We start from the raw sequence: 20,052 nt of genomic DNA on the forward strand, positions 1-20,052 counted from the left end.
CTCTTAATGAGAACATTGCATCCTGAAAACCAACCTGCAGTGATTCTCTCTAAAGAGGTCCCTATTTTGTGCGTGTGTGTGGGGGGGGGGGGGGGGGGCTGTACCCTCCTTTCTCCGTGGGAGTCACAACAGCCCCCATCCAAAGCAGAAAGTGACTTACCAAGGGTGGTGGGTGGCTCACATATGGGGCAGCAGCAGGATGGTTGGCTCTATCACTGAAGGAGCCCATGGCAGTTTGGAGTGAACCAGGGCTCCTCATGGCAATGGTCAGAAAAGGAAAGTGGGTAGAGAAGCTGGCTGTTGTGGGGCTGGGCTGCACTCCCCACCCCTGATCACTCAGTGGATTAAAAAAAATCTCATTAACCAAAAAAGGCTTGCTTTGTTCTACCAACCCCCTTTACTCCTCTCTCACCCCCAAACAAAATTGATTCACTAAATGCTATTTACCATGCAGGCCTCCATTAGGGCTGTGTGCATCTCATCTGTTTTATGTTCTTGATCAGCTCCAGCTTCAAGCAGAAAACGAACCATATCTAAATGGCCTTCAAACACAAAACAAAACAATGTTACAAACATTAAGGAAGGGTTTAGTCAAAATATCATAATTTAGGTTTTTGTAGTTTGCCTTTACAAGCCTATCCAATTATAATTTCTAAGTACACTGCTATTGTGGCAAAACACAAGATGGACATTCAACTTATAACAGTGGTCTTACCTGGAAGATTTTATCTTCTGGCTATGAAAAGTTGATAGATTGGCAAAAAAAATGCTGAAAGGAGAAAAATCAATCTAGAAGGTAAGAAACCTTCCAGAGAAGAACAGTATGAAGTTATAAACTTAGCTTGAAGTTTTTACTACAATAACTTTCACAGGAGTATTTTTATGCATTGTCTAAAAAGATCAGATGTTGTATTGTAAAAGCTTCAATCTAAAAAACAGAGTTGCCACACCTGTTCTTAAAAGCTTTGTTCAACCTCACTCAAATTAGTTTTATTTCACTTTCCTCTATGGAGCTTTAACATTTTTCTTCCGTGCAAAAACAAGTTTATTTAGGTAATTTGCTGATGGATTTTATCCTCTCAGCATGTAGGCAAGGAATGTTTTCCCTATGTTACAGAAGGGGAGTAGAAGGCATAGGGTAGGTTAAGTGATTTCCCAAGAAGATCATACAGGAAGTCTGTGGTTGACCTGGGAATGAACACCCGGCCCAGAGTCCTATTATATCATTCTTTCCTACACGAGTTTTACTTAATTACAAGAAGTGCTAAGGATATTATCCTTTTTAGGTATCAAAAGTCTATTCCAGGGCTAAAAGTTCTTCATCATGCAGCATTTCATACTGTTGCAATCTACCATTTAAAAAACCCTGGTATCTGAATTTAAGTTCTTATTCAATCTGTCCAACTACCATCAATATTGTTCGTTACCCCAGACACAAAAATGTAGGGGGATATACTTAAGACACCACAACAGCACCTCCACAGTTAAGAAAGAGTTTCTAAGCGATACCAGCACCCACTCCTCCCAACTTTAAGAGGAAAAGCAGCTGAAATTTTTGCCTGAAGTGTATTATGATTTTTCTTAGGTGAGAGGAAAATGTTTTGGAAAGTATGTCCTATTTTCCTAATAGAGAGTTATGGAACTCGTAACTTTGAAAACTGGCAGATTTACCTTTGATAAATCTAATTTCATAAAAGATTCTCAAATATAGATGGTTAAAATTTTTAGTTTTATCAAATCCTCAATGGTGCACATAAAAACTCTTAAAATTCAGTTTGGGGGGAAATTTTTGGAGTTTAATACAAACATTTCAACTTTCAGGAGAAGGTCTCTGCTAAGATAATGACTGAGAGACCTTAAGTTTAAGGAAGTTCAGTGTCTGTGAAACTTGCAAACTGAATAAAAGAAATTGTTGGAAAGGAAAATTAAGCCCAAGATTTTAAAAAAGTCAGTACAACTTATTTAGGTGCCTGAACTTCCGAAGTGCTGTACTCATCCCACTTAAGCCAACAGGAGTTGCTGGATATTGGGCAGTATAAAAATCAGGCTGCTTATTTAGGAGCTTAAATATGGACAATCTCAATTTATACACTGTTTCTGAAAGACCTGGCCTGAGAGTTACCCCCATAACATCACTGTTAGCTCACATAGCCACTTCTCCCAAAAAGCTTTCAACTTTTAATAAAGTCTCTAATTTTACTTTTCCCTTCACATAATTTTTATATCACCCAATGTATTAAAAAAGTTAAGTAGACTTGGACTTCAGAAAAAGTAAAAACTATTGGATCCCACTTATGGTGTGCATGTGCCTCATGTGCACGAGACACATATCTTTTGACCAGCAACATCCATTCAGGCTATGCCTGTGCTTGTGCACCTTCCTCCATCCGAGGGCACATTGGGAAGAATGGTCCCGATCAACTCTCAGTTCCTTTGATAATTCAGAATCCCAGCAGAGTTGGACTCCAAATGGGGCTGGGATAGAGGGCAGGTCATGAGATCCACATGCACAAAACATTTAGAAGATCCACAGTTACAACAACATAAGTAATCATGCTCTTTGAGTCTTTGTCCATGTAGATCTCACTTGTGATGATTCACTAGCAACTCCATGAGCACTATGATAGGGTCCATGAAGTCCTATCTATGTTTATCTAAATTAGGATTGAAGAATAGCTCTCTCAAATTTGGCATCTGATCTAGAGGCCAAATCCAGGGTATAACATATTGTAAAAGTATAAACTAAACTCCATGTAGCTGCTCTGCAGATTTCAGTAAGGAATATCATTAAGCAACCTGAAGAGACTGCTTGAGCTCCAGCTGAGTGTGTCCTGATTCCTGAAAGGAGGGGTAGACTTGATAACTGGTAGGATACTTTAATGCACGGGGTAACCAACCTGCATATCTGAGAAGAGATGGGTTGGCGCTTGTGACCCAAGAACCTCTTCATGCCAACTGGCAGAGGGTATAAGGGGAGTTTTACAGGGATCCCCTGGGTCAAGCATATGCATATTAAGTTTACCAAAACATGGCTCTTGGTAGAGATCTCACATGCCAGTAGCCCACTAGTCAGCATTATCATTTTGAAATCCATGTATAGATAACGTTTAAGGACTTAAATATTTCTTCTGAAAATTAAGTTCTTAAGAAATTATGAGAGTTAAGGCAGGTCACCTAAAGGTGATAAACCTGCTCCTGTCAGGCTAGAGGGAAGAGATGTGTCTCTCTCTCTCTCTCTCTCTGGCTAGTCATATGTATACTGTCCACTTCCCAGTGGAGGCCTATTTGCATTAGTGAAGCTAATGGAGATTGAGAAATCACATGAGAGCAAAACTGCAGGAAAACAAAAAGTGCCAGGGGTATCTTGTTTACAAGCAAAGAGCCTGTCTTATGAAAGGAGGGTCAAAGCCAACCTGGTTGGAAAATGCTGCAAAGATTTGGGTGAGCTAAACTTCATTAGACAGAAAACTATCTTGTTAATCATGTCTAGGTTCCAGAACAGGGGCTCTCAAACTGGGGGTTGGGACCCCTCAGGGGGGTCAAGGTTATTACATGGGGGGTTGCGAGCTGTCAGCCTCCACCCCAAACCCCGCTTTGCCTCCAGCATTCATAATGGTGTTAAATATGTAAAAAAGTTGTTTTTAATTTATAAGGGGGGAATCGCACACAGAGGCTTGCTATGTGAAAGGGGTCACCACTACAAAAGTTTGAGAACCACTGTTCTAGAATGTGTGTTCTATTTTACATGTAACCATTTGTTTCTAACACTGCCACTTGCTGCTTCTCAATTCTCTATACTTTGTTAAATAAGCTTTTACTTGTTTTCACTATAAAAATATCTAAGTGCTAGGTCTTAAATGGTGCGGTCATCCAAGGTCTAAATGGTAAGTTGTGGTGACTGTTCCTTTGGGAATCTGGAATTCTGAGAGTGTCCGGTGAATGAGGTTGACGGATACTTCAGAGATACTCAGGGGGCTTGGAGCATGGCTATCACTAACCTGCAGAGGAAAAGTGGAGCCTGCGTGGATTAAGAGGGGAGTGCTTATGTTGCCTATGCTACTAGCTGACAACTAGTAGCACAGGCACGGCTTCCTCACACAAAGGGGAAGTGGTAGCAAGATGCCTCAAAACCCTGGGAAGCGTAACATCCCTAAACTGTTTTTCCAAGTGCCATGAACAAACAGGTGATTTTCTAAATAGCTTTGTTCTATCTAGGTAATGAAGAAGGGCTTGGGAAACATCTAAGGTGGGCAGTTTGGCTTCCCCGAGTTTGAGTGAGGTTTGAGGAAGAAAGCTAGGAAACAGATGGTTCGGTTTAAGTGAAAGTCAGTCAGACACCTCACATTTTTCAAATAAATTTTATCCCTGTGGAATACCATACGAGGAGTATATGCCATGGACCTCACAAGCCCACCTGCCTGACATGATAGCTACCAGAAAGGCTGTTTTAAGGGCGAGATGGTGGAGGGAGCACTTAGATAAGCATGCAAAAGGGGCTTCAAGACCCATCAGAACTACATTAAGGTCCCATGATGGGGTAGGCTCCCAAATGCAGTGAATAGGCCAAACCAGTCCTTTTAGAAATTTTGAAACAGTGGAATGAGAGAACAGTTATACGTTTGAATGGGAGAGTGGCATTCTGAAACAGCAGCTACATGAACCTCAATAGTGCTGATCGTGAGACCTGATAGCTTGAGCTGGAGGACAACCCAATGCTGGGGATAGAAAATTTCAATGGATTGAAACCTTATTAGAAATCACAGATTGACATCTCTTCCACTTTGATGTGTAGACTGATTTTGTAGAGGGTTTCCTGTTCTGTATTAGGATTTCTGTGGAACAATCCTTGTCTGATGCATTCAACTAGCCAACTTCCAAGCAGTCAGATATAGAGATATGGGTACTGAGTGGAGAATTAGTCCCCTACAATGGCTGTTGTGGACAGATGCAGCAGAAATTTGAGTCAATGCTGTCTTGCCTAATAAGGAGCTGTATCCTTCACTATGGCCACATCCTTCCTGATGTTCCTTATGACTCTTGGCATCAGGGGAACAGAAGACAATGCATAAAGACATTGAAACCAAAGAATGAGGAAAGCATCATGGAGTGACACTGGCCTGGTACTTGCTCTGGGCCAGAAGAGAGGGCAATTGTCATTTTTGTTGATGCAAAATCAGAGCACGTCATTTTGTCTGTTGAGGAGGTGGTGTCTGTCAGGATCGGTACTGTGATTCCTTTCAGAAGTGATACAAATTCGCTGCAGATTAGACAAATTGCCTTGAGTTTCAGTACTTTAATATGTAGTGAGGACTCTTAACTAGATCAGAAATGAGTCTGTAGCTTGTTTAGGTTCCTCTCCACTAGCCACAGAGGCTTATGTAGTGTGTTGCTGTGGGAGGAGGGGTTCAGAATGATACCACTTTGCACACAATCTCTGGATTTGCCACTAGTCCAGGGAAGATAAAACGGGATTTGGGATATTGAGATAAGTATCCATATAGTGTTTGGTAAGCTCGTAAACAGATCTGAGGCATCCTTGGAGAGGGCACAAGTGAAGTCTGGCACGAGGTGTCACACTTAAGTGGACAACATCATGTGGCCTATGTTTCTTGCTGTTATTGCAGATCAGGGATGCTATGGGCTGAAACCTGTTCAGAGAGAGCTACGATTTCATCAGCTTGGAATATAAAAGTTCCTTATAAATTCTATGGACTGAGCAGACGTGACAGATGACTACTTTTATTTCACCTCAAGTCCTGGAGAGTGCAACAGGTTGAGGTCTCTGGACAGGCCATTGGATAATTCCTGGAGGATTTCCCTCTCAGAAGCCAGTTATCCAAGTAGAGGTAAACATGCATTCCTTATGTTAGATGTGCTGTCACTACTGCCAGAAATTTTATGAATACTTTTAGGGCTAGACAGGCCCTGTACTAACAGAGGTCATATCCTACTGTGATCCGAAGATATTTTCTGAGGACCAGGTGAATAGCTATGTGACAATAAGCATCCTGAAGGCCAAGAGCCACAAGCCAATCCTGAGCTTCTACAGACAGAATGATGGAAGCTACCCTCGCCATTCTGAATTTGAATGAATGAAATTCAAGTGTATGAATTTCTTGAATCACCTAGGTTGCTTCCCCCCCTTCTGGAAATAAGAAAATAGCAAGAATAGAAACTTTGAATTCCTGGGTTACTACTTCTAATGGCTCCTAGCTGAAGTAAAAAATAAATAAATAAATAAATAAATCTACCTTCTTCCTTCAGTTGTTTCTCATGAGATGGGTCCCCCAAACAGGGACATAGAAGACAGATCAGCTGGGGTCAAGGACTGAAATTGTAATCTCAAACACCCATTGGTCTGAAGTAATCCCAGTCTATGCCTGAGAAAAATGGGAAAGGTGGCAACCAAAAATGGAGATGAGAAAAAGGAAGCTGTGGTGGAACTGGAACATGGCTCTTGACTTGAAAGTCAGACTTGTTGATTGGATGATGATGCAGGGTGGGTGGGTAGGTAGCAGAAGAGGAGGGGGCTGTCTGGTGGGTGAATTGAGACTAAGGGCATGTCTTCACTAGCAATGTTATTAACTAACTAAAACGATAACGATAACGATATAGATATCTATATCTATATATCTATCTATCTATAGATAGATATATATTGGAAAATGGATGTACCTTCTCTTGCACTACAATATACAGAGTATTTTCTGTTCTCCCTAGCAACTTCTAAAGGACTTGTAGTCTTCAATAAGTGGTATAGGGTAGGTTTCCAGTGGATATTGTGGCAAGTCACCTTCTTCCATTTCCTCAATGTACTCTTTTCCTTCCTGTTTTTCTTGATCTCTGAGGGTCCGCTTCCCTAACTGGGCTAGTAGGTAGTCTGACCGGGGAATAAAATCCGGTGTGCTCAAAAGAGACATGAGGAGAATAACTCCGTAGATGTCTCGTTGGAGAAGACCATGGAGCCCAGGAGGCCCAAGGTGGTGGACCAAAGGGAGAGGTTTTGAGTCTTAAGGTGATGTCTGCCAGAGTAATACTGGATACTTCAGAGAAGTATGTCTGGATATTCTGCAGGGAGAAAATCTCAAGGTGGGCCCTAAATTGAATCTCTGGTGTCAGAGGGTGGGATATATATTTATTGGGGAATACCATGAATCTGTACATTTTATAAACTCCTTAAATCACATAAATCCAGTTACAGAAATGGAAATGTTTACAAGGTCTTCAAGCTCCATGACCATCACCAGAGAATCCACACAATCCTTATGTGGCTGTATCTGACTTCATAATGGACTCTGAATGCAAGTGGTCTCACACTAATTATTACAATCCAAGAATTTAAATGTCTACTGACATTTGGTAGAATTTAGGTTCTGAGAACCATGGAGTTCCTTTTCATTCAAGGAACTTACATACTCTATAGGAGAGTAATAAAATTATTAAATTCAGTCATCATCTGCCACATCTCCCAGCAAGTAAAAAGGAACTCAACAGTAAATGTTTCCTGAATCTCAGAGTTTGAATTAATAGCTCAGCTGCACCCATTTTGTTTTTTAAATACATATACATGTACAAAAAAAGAAAGATTTTACTTGACTTTTTGGAAAGTTTAGGAAAATACTTATCAAAGAAAAACAGTGTTAAAACAGAAGAATACTTGAGAAGTTAGAGTTTAAAAACAGACTAAATCATTCCTAAAACAAAACTTTGTAGAATTCTGGTTGGAAACTTTAAAACAAAGCATTTTAAGAAAGCTAAATGTCTGCAAGTCAGGAAATTGAGTTTAAGTTCTACAACCAGCCTTAATTTTGAACATGTAACCTCATCCACTGTCTATCAGTAAAGCCACAAGTCTCCTTAATCCCAACTATTTCCCCCTATAATTAGATTTTCAACGTGAGCCAGGACACACTCCATCTACTGACCTGCAAACCAACACGTGTTAGTAGGAGAACCTAATCACCTCCAAATCCATATTCCTGCTATGCTCCAGAGATATCTTAGTTCTACCCTTAACATAGTATCAAATAAGCAACACCCCTCCATGATTTGCCATATAATCCAAATCGAAGACATCCATCCACTATACCAACCTCATTAAGATTCCTAAAATGGTTTTGAGACCCTACCATTACAGATAAGCATTATTACATATCTTTTACCACATATTGGCTGCAGATGCCTAAGTATCACATTCACAACTGGGGTGCTAGTACATTCTCTATAAAGGAGAGACAGACAGCGTGTGTATAGAACACCATCATTTGCAACAAGATTCAGAGTTTAGAAAGATGCAGTTTTTGTTGTAATAGAGATGGCCACGACAAAACATACAGTTCTTCTTATGCTGCGTCAATGTCATTGGATGGAGGGTAGGTGGGGTATGTTGAATACGAGAAAGTTGCAAAAAGGGGGAGGGATAGCTCAGTGGTTTGAACATTGGCCTGCTAAACCCAGGGTTGAGAGTTCAATCCTTGAGGGGGCCATTTAGGGATCTGGGGCAAAAATCTGTCTGGGGATTGGTCCTACTACTAGATGACCTCCCGAAGTCCCTTCCAACCCTGATATTCTATGATTCTAACTCCAGATTTCCTGACTTTCACATTTAAGCTTACTTTAAACTCCAGCATTCCAATTAGGCTCCTGATGGTATTTTTTGAACCTTGACAAAGCTTGTCTGGGAATTTTAGTTAGATTCCAAGCACAAAATCTAACAATGTCATGTATGTAATACAAGGATCCTCAAAAAAATACAAAAGGTGAAAGTCACCTAAAGTTTCTTCACAAATGAAGATTTAAACACCATACCTTTATAGCATGCTAATGTAAGTGCACTTTCTTTGAACTCATTGGAATGAGTGTTGATTCCTGCACCATATTCCAGAAGTACTCTTGCAACTTCAACATGACCTGCACTGGCTGCTTCCATTAAGGGGGTATGTCCATTTTCATTATGATCTTCTATATTAGCACCTGCTTTCAATAGCACTTTCACTATGTCAACGAATCCCCCAGCGCAGGCATAAGTGAGTGCTGTGTTCCCTAAGAGAAGATAAAAAGAACATACAGTAAGTAACCCCTTCCTCTTTCCCCTAATCCCAACTGTAAATAAATTAAACCAAAACCTATTTTAAACATATAGAATTTTAATCTACCTAAGTATTTATACCATAAATCAACCTAGCAGACTTTTGCATTTCTCTCACCTATGATTTCAGGTGAGGTAGAAGATTCAGAAACAGATTAACAATAAGACATAACTATTTTACTGAAACATTGCCCTAGTTCTAAGACTCCTTTTATCAGCCTAAACCTTTTATTGGCCTATGTTATCTTCTCTAGGAGACCTAGAGACACTCAGCAACCCTTTTATCTTTCATCTCATTCCAATACTATCATTCCTGCTTTGTTTGGCCTCTGCCTTCAGTAAACTATATGCTGGTAATTTCTCTCAGCCAATACAGTCAAGTTCTGACAACTGGCTCACACTTCCCTCAGCATTTTTCACCACATGCCTAGTATTTATGTAAATGATTTAACCGTTTATTATTTTTTCCTGTCTTTGCCCCTAACCCATCATATTCTTCCTGTGTAGAATGTGTTAATAAGAAAGCTTCCTATATTTCTGGATGCCCTTGGTATTCCTGCATCACTTGGTTTCAAAAATTGGCCACATTTTGTCTATTAGCAGTATCTCTCAGTTACTGCCCAGATGAAGTTTAGCTTATTTTTAATACTACTCTTTCACCTTCCCTAATCTCCCCAAATTCCACTTTTCTGAAAAACCTTCAACAGAGGTATGGGTTAAGCCCTGGTTTACTTGCTCAAACTCATTATTTCTACCAGTGACTTATAGTATCCTTGAAAGCATCCTGGTTATCTCAAGCACCTGGAGTCCATTTCAGCAGACTACAGATTCAACTTCTGATCTTCAAAAACAGCCCATTTTCCCTCTTCAGAACTCTTGCACCAGACAAGCAAATCACAGATATAAATGCCTCTCTCTAATTATGGCATAAATTACACAAGGGGCCACAGAATCACCTACTACTACTTCCTTCCTCTAGACCACTAGTTCTCAACCAGTGGTACACAATATGGCTGGGGATACACAGAGGTCTTACAGGGGGCACATCACCTCATCTAGACATTTGCCTAGTTTTACAACAGGCTACAGAAAAAACACTAGTGAAGTCAGTACTAACTAAAATTTCATACAATGACTTGTTTATACTACTCTGTATACTATACAATGAAATGGAAGTACAATATTCATAAAATAAATCAATTGGAATATAATTATATGGTAAAAATGAGAAAGTAAGCAATTTTTTAGTAAGAGTGTGCTGTGACACTTTAGTATTTTTATGTCTGATTTTGTAAGCAAGCAGCTTTTAAATTAAGTGAAACTTGGGGTACACAGGACAAATCAGACTCCTGAAAGTGGTACAGTAGTCTGGAAAGGTTGAGAGCCACTGCTCTAGACCAGTGATACTCAGACCTCAGTAGTTCAGGAGCCAAATTAGCTATCAACATTACCCAAAAGATTCATAGTAGCATGAATTCATTGTTTCATTTGCTACAATGACCGATGAAGTATTATTTTATCAGCTACAATTGGTTAACAACATAGTAAAAGCATCCTGATTGGTTAATAATTAAATCAGAATGTTTTAATATCATGTGCTTCAAAGAGCCACAGGAGACACATTAAAGAGCCACTTGCGACTCAAAGCTTCAGTCTGAGTATCACTGTTCTAGACAGTAGCAACTCCTTCCTTCAGTTCTGCAGGCTTTACACTCCAGATCTGCAATAACTATATGCCTGAAGCTTATTTGAAATTGGCTTTCCTCTATTTATCCTGTAATGCAATGTTTACCACCCTGGTCAGTCTTCCATCAAATGAATTACATGTTAAGTGAATGGCGTTGTGGCAAATTAAGTTGGTTAATTCTCTATCATGAAAAATAGTGTGTTTTGCATTTCAATAGTAGTTTAATGGTTTCCTATCATATTAACAAAAAATAGGACAAACATTATAAAACTTCCCAAACTACCCAAAACTGACACAAAAAGCAAGAACTTCTTGCAGAAAAAAGTATTTGGGATCACTACACAGGTTTTTTTGCTATGGACAAGGAATGAACAATGCACTACACTACACAAAAACATCCTTCAACTTTTAGTTTCCAGAAACAGTATTTGATCAGTTTTCAAAATTGATCATTTTTTCACCCAGCCAAATTAAAGAGCCATAAGTATCTAAAGGTAAAAATAAAAATCTGAGTCTATATCTCAAAGTCATCTTTTGAAACCCTATTTCACTTTAAGCTTGCTAACAGGGATCTAAATAAAACTACATTTAAAAAGGGCAAGTGCTTGAACTACACGAAGTTTGAACAAAGGGTTAAACTGAAATTTGGGCTAAAAAATATCACATAAGAACTAAACAGTTCAATCAAAATTTCTTTCTTGATATACGGAGAAAATGGTTGGCTGTGTTTTTGCAAGGGTTTCCCCTTAACATAAATCTTAAGGAAACTGCAGTTCTGGTAAGTATTAGTTACTGAATTATTATATTAAAATATCTTAGGCTTAATTTGTTCCAATTTGTTTCACTGGTGACCCTACTTCACAGGGGTCTTCAGTAGATAAAATGCTTTTGCATTAGAATTAACATCAAGGACTAAGGAAGAGCCATCTGGTTTCACTCAGGTGTTCCGTTTCAGCTGAACAATTATGGCTCCTGTTTGGTGCCCTGTAACAGTTATGATTGTTTTACCCTTTCAATTGAAGTAATTTGTACTGTATTTTCTATTAAATGAAAGCACCACATACTTAAAAAAATCAAATAGTTCAAAACATGCAAGTAAGAGGCTGGGACTGATTGGTACGTGCTAATCTTGTTAATTCATCCAGTTGCTGTTCCATACTTACCTGTTGAAGACTGGGCATTGACATCGGCACAATGAACAAGTAGCAGTTTTACAATGTCTACATAGCCTCCACTGGCAGCTGCCATTAGTGGAGTTATGTCTCCTTTATTCCCTCGATCTTCAACATTTGCATGCATCGCTAGTAGCACCTGAACAAACAAACAGAAGTTCACTTAAATGAGTTTTAACAATTATGTTTTGCTCCTTTAATTATGAGGGGACTCAGGGTATGTCTACACTACAAACCTAAGTGGACCTACAGCCACTGCCATAATTACTGCGCTAGTACATGTCTACACTACCCTCCTTGGGTTGGTGGTGCACATCCTCAGCAAGAATGCTTCCATTGACCTAAGAGGGGCAGTGTGGGGAGCTGACAGCCTGGTCTGGCAGCTCCACTGGCAGCTCCCTGCCAGAAGTCTGGCTACCCGCAGTCTTCTGGGTGCCCAGTGGGCTCTCTCAGCCCCCACTCCCAAAAGGGAGCCGGACACCCTTGTCAATTTCACAGCCCACTGAGCCCTGAAATACACAAAAGACTGCCTGGCTCCTGGCAGGTGGCTCTCAGCTGAGACTGAGATCCAAAGTCACTCCGGGCTTCTCACCCCAGCTCCTAGCCGGGATCATGGTCCGAAGCCCCCCCAGCTTCTCACCCCAGCTCCCAGCCGGGATCAGAGTCCAGCTACCCTGCTCTCCAGGGGGAGCAGGGACATTCTTGTCAATTTTATGGCTCCTGGCATGAAATTGACAAGAGAGCAGATAGACACTGCATAGCCCTAACTACACTGACATAAGCCTTATGCCTCTCGTGGAGGTGGAGTTATTATGTCAGTGTAGTGGGGCACTTACATCGATGGGAGGAAGGATGTAGTGTAGAGACTGACAATTAGGTCAACATAAGCTACTTTAAGTCCAGCCAACTGTGTAGCATAGACCAGCCCTAAAAACTATTTTCCCTTCTTTCTCCCTGATCCTTTTAAAAGCTTTGTATCACAGCAATCCTACCTTCAGTAAAGAACTAGATATGGATCTGTCCAGAGCCAGTCATGACTGCTACTTGCATCTGCCCAAGTAGAGCACTATGCTGTTTTTCTTCCACATTTTTCACGTTACAATATTTAAAACCAAAAATATAAGCAAAGACTGCAACATTTTCAAATACTTCAGATAAAGTGCAGTTCCACTCAAAGTGAGTTTGTGGCAATTGAGATGTGCTACATTTATGCGTTAATGATTCCAGCACAAATTTGTTCAATTTACTTGCAAAGAGGTTTCTCCCAATAAACTCATGTTGGGATCACCGAGTCAAGCTAGGTGCTTTCTGGCTTGTGATTCACCACCAGTAATAGCCTTCAATGGAGCTGCACAAGTGTAACTGAAGACAGAATTTGAAGGTAATGCAGAAGTGAACTGGAATTAGAATTTAGTTAACGATGCTGATATATTAGCCAGAAAAAAGTCCCAGTTTTAGAAATGACTGAGTCATTATGCATCATAAAATATTAATGTAAGATTAAATTTTTTTTTTTTTTTTGCTTTGCAGTCACCTTTAGGGGCTGAATCTTAGGGCTTGTCTAAATTACCTGCTGGATTGATGGGCAGTGATCGATCCAGCAGGGGTCGCGACACAATAAATTGACAACCGAGCACTCTCCCGTCGACTCTGGTACTCCACCAGGGTGAGAGGCGCAGGCGGAGTCGACGGGAGAGCATCAGCCGTTGACTTACCGCAGAAGACACCGCGGTAAGTAGATCTAAGTACGTCGACTTCAGCTACATTATTCACGTAGCTGAAGTTGCATAACTTAGATCGATCCCTCCCCCCATGTAGATCAGGCCTTAGAATGACTATTTGGCAGCACAGCTTGATACTGTCTGGAGTGATGTGCCTGGAAGCTAGAGGCAGATCATTTGAACACATACAAGATGTAATTTTCAAACAAGATCATTTATGTTGTAGCATGTCTTATTTGTTACCCCCTCCTCTTTAGACTGAGGGCTTGTAAAAAGCATATTTAGTGGGAAACTGTCTGAAAGGCTGTTGAGCATGCAATAAAGTGAACTGCACTATATTTTACTTCATATTCCTTTTAGAGTACAAAATCCATTCTAATCAAAAGGACTAAAATGTTTGGCTTTCGAAGAGTTTCAGGCATATAGCACTCTGTATTTAAAGTCTCAGTCATAAGTGATTGCGTATTTTCTACTTACTTGTGCTAATTCATAATACCCAGCTGAACAGGCCAAGCAAAGGAGACTCTCCCCTTCTTCGGTATGTTCATTTACACTTCTTCCTTCATCCAGCAGCTTCCGGACAGCATTCACATCCCCATCGGAGCATGCTTCTGCCAAACTGCGACTGGAAAATTATTTATCATACAATGAACACATAGGAATAATTCTACAGCAGATAGGTAGTGAGCTTTCTGATAAACAACAGTAAAGTCAAGGTATATAGCAAAAGACTTTTGCTTAATTGACATGCTAGTTTGCTGTTTAGCACTTTGAAAGTGTCTTCCAGAAAGTGATATAGAAAGGCAAAGTGCTTTTCAAAACAAACAACAGCTCAACACCTCTGTGTAGGAGCTATTATTCCCTTTCACAGATGGTCTAATAGGAATTTGCTTCGATTTTGAAATAAGTGGCTAGCCACTGACACAGCTGCATTGGTGCAAATCCCAGGTCCAGACAAGGGAAGCTATAATATGCACCAACGTAGCTCATCCCAGTTTCAAGCAGAGAATCTCCACTAGTGCAAGTTGCAGCTTTCCTGGGTACACTTGAGGTTTGTACTGGGGCAGTTTTGACAGCAGCTAGCCATTGACTGCAAGAATGGGGCAAATTCCCAGTATGGACAATGCTTAAGTGACCTGCCTAAGGTCACATTGAATACTGTTGCAGAACTAGGAATAAACTAGATCTCCCAACTGCCAATCCTCTGCTTTATCCATAAGACTTTTCTATTCCTACTGCCTGAACTATTTTACTGGAAGGAAATAAATTAAATAAGTACATAATGTTTAGACAAAACATTCATATGACAAATTATCCTTAGTTATTTGATTTTTTTGGACTGCCAAAATTTTAACTATACCTTTAAAAAATACCAAAGAAAGTCAAGCCACTGAAGTTTGCAGCCTATCTAGAATAGTAAATTATTAAAATATGCCTATTGGATGGATTCATTATTTTATTTAGTTTCAACATTCCATCATACTGGGATACCTCAACTAAGGGCTTGGCTACACTAGTAATTAACACCGCTACAACTTTCTTGCTCAGGAGTGTGAAAAAAAACACCCCTGAGCGCAGCAAGTTGCAGCGCTGTGAAGTGCCAGTGTAGACAGTGCTCCGGCACTGGGAGCTATGCCCCTCATGGAGGTGTTTTTTTAGAGCGCCGGGACCACACAAGGCACGTTAAAGCGCTGCCACAGCAGGGCTTTAGCATTGCCAGTGTAGACTAGCCCTAACACTGCAAGGAAGGGAGGTGAGTGGGTATTCTGTAGCTCCTTCTCATTCAAGAACCCCAAATCTGACAAAAAAGTAGGAAGTCTAGAGAAGTCTTACATTCCAAAGTGAAAACGCATCAGTGTAGCAGCATAAAATATATTGGAAACTGACTGATGTGCCAATTCAAGAAGGATAAAAAGGGAAAAGGTCCTTACGCAGTATTGCTATTCTCTAACTATCAAGCCGTCATGACCAATGCCCCCAGCTCTTGTCACCATAAAAGACCTCAAGGCTCAGGAAATACTTAGCCATTACCTTAAGCAACAGTTTTAAGGGCCAATGGGAGCTGCAGAGGCAGTGCTCGGGGCTGGGGCAGTGCATGGTGCCCCCCTGGCCGCACCTCTGCCTAGGAGGCGAGGGATGTCGCCGCTTCCGGTGAGCCTGATAGGCAGCCTGCCAGCCCCACCAAACCGCCCCCCACCCCAGAGCACCCGTGGTGTCCCCCAGGCTGCCCCCAAGCACCCAGGATTTAGTCAGGGTATATAGTACAAGACATGGAGAGGTCACGGACTCTGATTTTTTGTTTACTGCCCATGACCCGTCCATTACTTTTACTAAAAATACCCATGACTAAAACGTAGCCTTAGTCATGATTACCAACACAACTGTAGGACCAACTCCAGCAGAACAATCAGAGTGATGTGTTCCTGCCAGTGCATCTTATTTATAAGACATGGAAATTTGCCTTCAAAGTGAGGACTGGTTGGCACAGAGGCATAAAATTCAAAAGAGAAATTGGGCCCATTTATTTTCTCTGACACGTACACAAGCTGACTCCAGAGCCTCTCCTCTATCACCCTCAGTGTACAGACTTGGATAGGAACAGAAAGTTAACTTGTTAATTCAGGAATATATATGAGTTTCAATTTCCAACAAAGTACCAAAGAATTCCAATTATTAAACTACTCTTTGAATCCCTATAAATAATTCTCACTTGAGAGATACACCCTTCTCAGACAATGAAAATGTTAGTAGTTGCCAGATAAGGACCCTTGGAGCTGGGCTGATAAGAAGGTGGAAGTCATTTGTCAGACTGAGCTTTTTGTGATTCCCTTCAGTGACTACAGCAGTTATTTAAATATAGGATTAACAATGTAATGGGACAGTAATTGACATAATGGATCAGACTCTTGGTCCACCTAGTCGGTATCCTGACTCCAACAAAAACCGGCACCAGATACTGCAGAAGGTGGTGCAAGAAACCTCAGAGTAGGCAGATTTGGCATAATCTACCCATCCAAAAGGTTTTATCCCAATCCTTAATATTTAGAGTGGCTTCAGCCTTAAGACTGAAGTTTTATATCCTTTCCAAAATATTTTTTGCATTAATTCAAACAACTCTGGATGTTCTTGTTATCCAAATAAATATCCAAACCCTCTCAAAATTCTGTGAAGTTCTTTGTCTCTGACTTCCTGTAGCAGTGAGTTCCACAATCTAGTTACATGTCTAACACTGCTGCAAAAAAAGCGAACATCATTCTGTGATGTATAAGCAGGAGTGTTGTAAGCAAGACATGAGAAGTAATTCTTCTGCTCTACTCTATGCTGATTAGGCCTCAACTAGGGAGTAGTGTGTCCAGTTCTGGGCGCCACATTTCAGGAAACATGGGGACAAATTGGAGGAAGTCCAGAGAAGAGCAACAAAAATTATTAAAGGTTTAGAAAACATGACCTATGAGTGAAAACTGAAAAAATTGTGTTTGTTTAGTCTGGAAAAGAGAAGATTCAGAGGGGACATGATAACAGTTTTCAAGTACATAAAAGGTTGTTACAAGGAGGAGGGAGAAGAACTGTTCTTAACCTCTGAGGATAGGAAAAGAAGCAATGGGCTTAAATTGCAGCAAGGGAGGTTTAGGTTGGACATTAGAAAAAAAACTTCCCAACTGGAATAAATTACCTAGGCAGGTTGTGGAATCTCCATCATTGGAGATTTTTAAGTGCAGGGGACTGGACTAGACCTCTCAAGGTCACTTCTAGTCCTATGATTCTATGATGAATGAAAAAGTATTTCCTTTTCTCATATTTGAATTTACCACCTGCCTTTCAATTTCACTGAATACTCCCCCTTGCTCTTGTGTTATGAGACAAGGAGAGTAGAAATTTCCCATCTATCTTTTCTAGACCATTCATTAGTTTAATCTTTTTACACATCTTCATCTCTCTTCTAAGGAGAAACAATCTCCCTCCCCCCAAAAACCAAAACTCTCTTCCTACAAGAGTTTTTCCATGCCCTTAATCACTCATCATCCTTTTCTGAACCCCCTAGAACTCTGCAATACCCTTTTTGAGATAGGGTGTATTACTGCAGACGGAGGTCATACCATTTGATTTTTTTTTCATTTAGAGAAATACTCTAAAATACAACCGTGTATAGATCCAATCATTTTATTATCCTAATCAAAGTAAATATTTTATACAAAGAATTGGCTGTATATATTGTGTACATGGCTGTGTATTCAAGCCAATCTATTAAGGAATCGAACTGAAGCTGAATCTGCTCATAGCAACGACGACTATGAAAAACAGAAGTTACAAAGCAATATGAGTGATTATGGACATTGAACTTGCTTCTAGTTGACACAAAGAATACATCTTCTCCAAACTCTTCTTCCTGTTTGTTATCTGCTCAAGTATTGCCCACTCCCTATGCTATTCTCAAGACTAAATGATTATGTATATTATTTTAATTATATAATTTAAAAAATTCACATAATCAACTGAGTGGGCTAAATGCACAAATTATTCTATGGCTTGTGTTATACAAGGTCAAACTAGATGATCATAACTAGCCCTTCTGGGCTTAAACATCTACAAAATATAAAAATGCTCTTGCAATACACTACCCCATTCCTTCTCCCAGATCCCCATGTTATGGATTTACATGTATGTTATTTGTCTAACAAATGATAAACTGAGGGGATAGGGCCTTGTCCTATGTTTGAAAAGAGCCAGGCACATCTATGATGCTATAATTAAAAACATCATAATTTATAGATGCTAAAGGAATAGCGTTTGTGATTTAATTAAGTTTTATGTCCATTTCTAAATTCCTTGAAGAACTGTTCTCCATGAACAGTACCTCAAATCTTACACACTTAGTTCTGCAGTATGTACAACACAGTATTTCAACAATTATTCAAGTTTCCTCCAGGCCCACATACAGTACCACCTTAATGTCAAATATCTGAGGGGACCCTGACAGACATCTTGCCCCTTAACTTTCAAAAGCTGAAAGTAGAAGATACTGAGGCTTCAGCAGCTTAAAGTGACACTTCTCTTTCCTACTGAAGGAGTGATGTGAAAGCATGCTTCCTTGGGACGTAAGACAATCACTTGATTCTGGGGCATTGGGGCAGCCATACTCTCCAGATTAATCAAGTTGACAGATGTTTCATGGACAAGTATTAGGAAATTTAGTTTTTCCTCCAAAACCTTAGAGCAACAGCCTCTGGCAGATGACTATCCTATGAGGACTACCCCAGACAATGAGCTATCTAACCTTTAGTTTCATAAAAAGACAACCCTCGAAGCTGCTCCGGCAGTAGTTATGGCAAAAAAAACTAGCATCTCTGGGTACGTCTATACTGCAATTAGAAACCAGTGGGAGGCCCATGCCAGCTGACTAGGGCTCGGGCCAACGGGCTATTTAATTGTGATGTAGACATTTGAGGTCAGGCTGGAGCCCAGGTTCTAGGAACCTGCAAGGTGGGAGAATCCCAGAGCTTGGGCTGCAGCCCCTTAGCCCAGACCCGGCCAGCTGCAGGTGTCTAATTGCGGTGTAGACATACCCTCTGTGGGAATGGTGAGGCCGGCTTTCCATTATAAGCAAGCTTTTGTTTAAGAAGTTTTTTGTACAGGAGAGACTGACATCACACACCAAATGGGAAGAAGGGCAACTTTCTCAAAATGTTAAGAGAAGGAAGGATGCTACAATGCACTATTACACTGTCCTTGCTACAGTCCCTAGCTAACAGCTTGAGGTAAGGTGTGCAATGCCCTGAGATTTGAGAACATGGCTGCTGCTACTACTAGCAAGGGATTTATGTGACCGAGAGGTGAGAACTGCAAAAGTAATTAAATCCAAAATGCAAAAAAATCATTTTCAAATCTACAATTTAGATACCATAATTTAAATTATATGAAAATGTAAGCCTTTACATACTTGTCCACTTGTCCTGCATTGTGATTGTTCTCTGCTCTCATCCGTGTCAATGCAGCAGCAGCTTCATCCAACGCACAGCTGACAGACGAAGTCAGTCTTCGGAGCACTTCAGGATCTGCGAAGGCTTTACCATCGGCAGTGGACAATTTACCAATTCCTTCAGTGTTTGTTCGTTCATCAATCAGGTTAGTATGAAAGTCACACAAAAAAATGCAAAGACACTATTTTAAAATTTCAGTCACATGCACTATTAGTAAAAAAAAAAGTCATCTGCAAACATGCTCGAAAATCAAATATAATTAAAATAACTTTTTTTTAATAATTTGAAATTTTAATTATAGCATAGCAGCAGCAAAGCTATGTTTATTTGCAGTTCTATTATATGCCCCAATTTCAAGCTTATACCTTTTGAAAAAACTCTTGGGGTGGAGAACAAGCAGGGGAAA

General features: G+C 40.3%; 1 protein-coding gene across 14 annotated transcripts in view; it reads right to left on the minus strand.

Annotated features, from left to right (window-relative positions):
* LOC112102600 (ankyrin repeat and KH domain-containing protein 1) overlaps positions 1–20,052 on the minus strand; it is a 193,486-nt gene that overhangs the window by 92,771 nt on the left and 80,663 nt on the right. For all 14 annotated transcript variants that reach the window (XM_024193983.3, XM_024193985.3, XM_024193986.3 and 11 more), the window contains exons 3-7: positions 19,607–19,763; positions 14,146–14,293; positions 11,939–12,086; positions 8,809–9,042; positions 448–542 (exon numbers count right to left, since the gene is read on the minus strand). In XM_024193983.3, the coding sequence (XP_024049751.1) occupies positions 448–542; positions 8,809–9,042; positions 11,939–12,086; positions 14,146–14,293; positions 19,607–19,763 (782 nt within the window). The remainder of the gene's footprint in view (positions 1–447; positions 543–8,808; positions 9,043–11,938; positions 12,087–14,145; positions 14,294–19,606; positions 19,764–20,052) is intronic.

The sequence above is a fragment of the Terrapene carolina genome, unplaced genomic scaffold (assembly GCF_002925995.2).
Source record: "Terrapene carolina triunguis isolate 2854851 unplaced genomic scaffold, T_m_triunguis-2.0 Scaffold838, whole genome shotgun sequence".
In the NCBI taxonomy this organism is placed as follows: domain Eukaryota; kingdom Metazoa; phylum Chordata; order Testudines; family Emydidae; genus Terrapene; species Terrapene triunguis.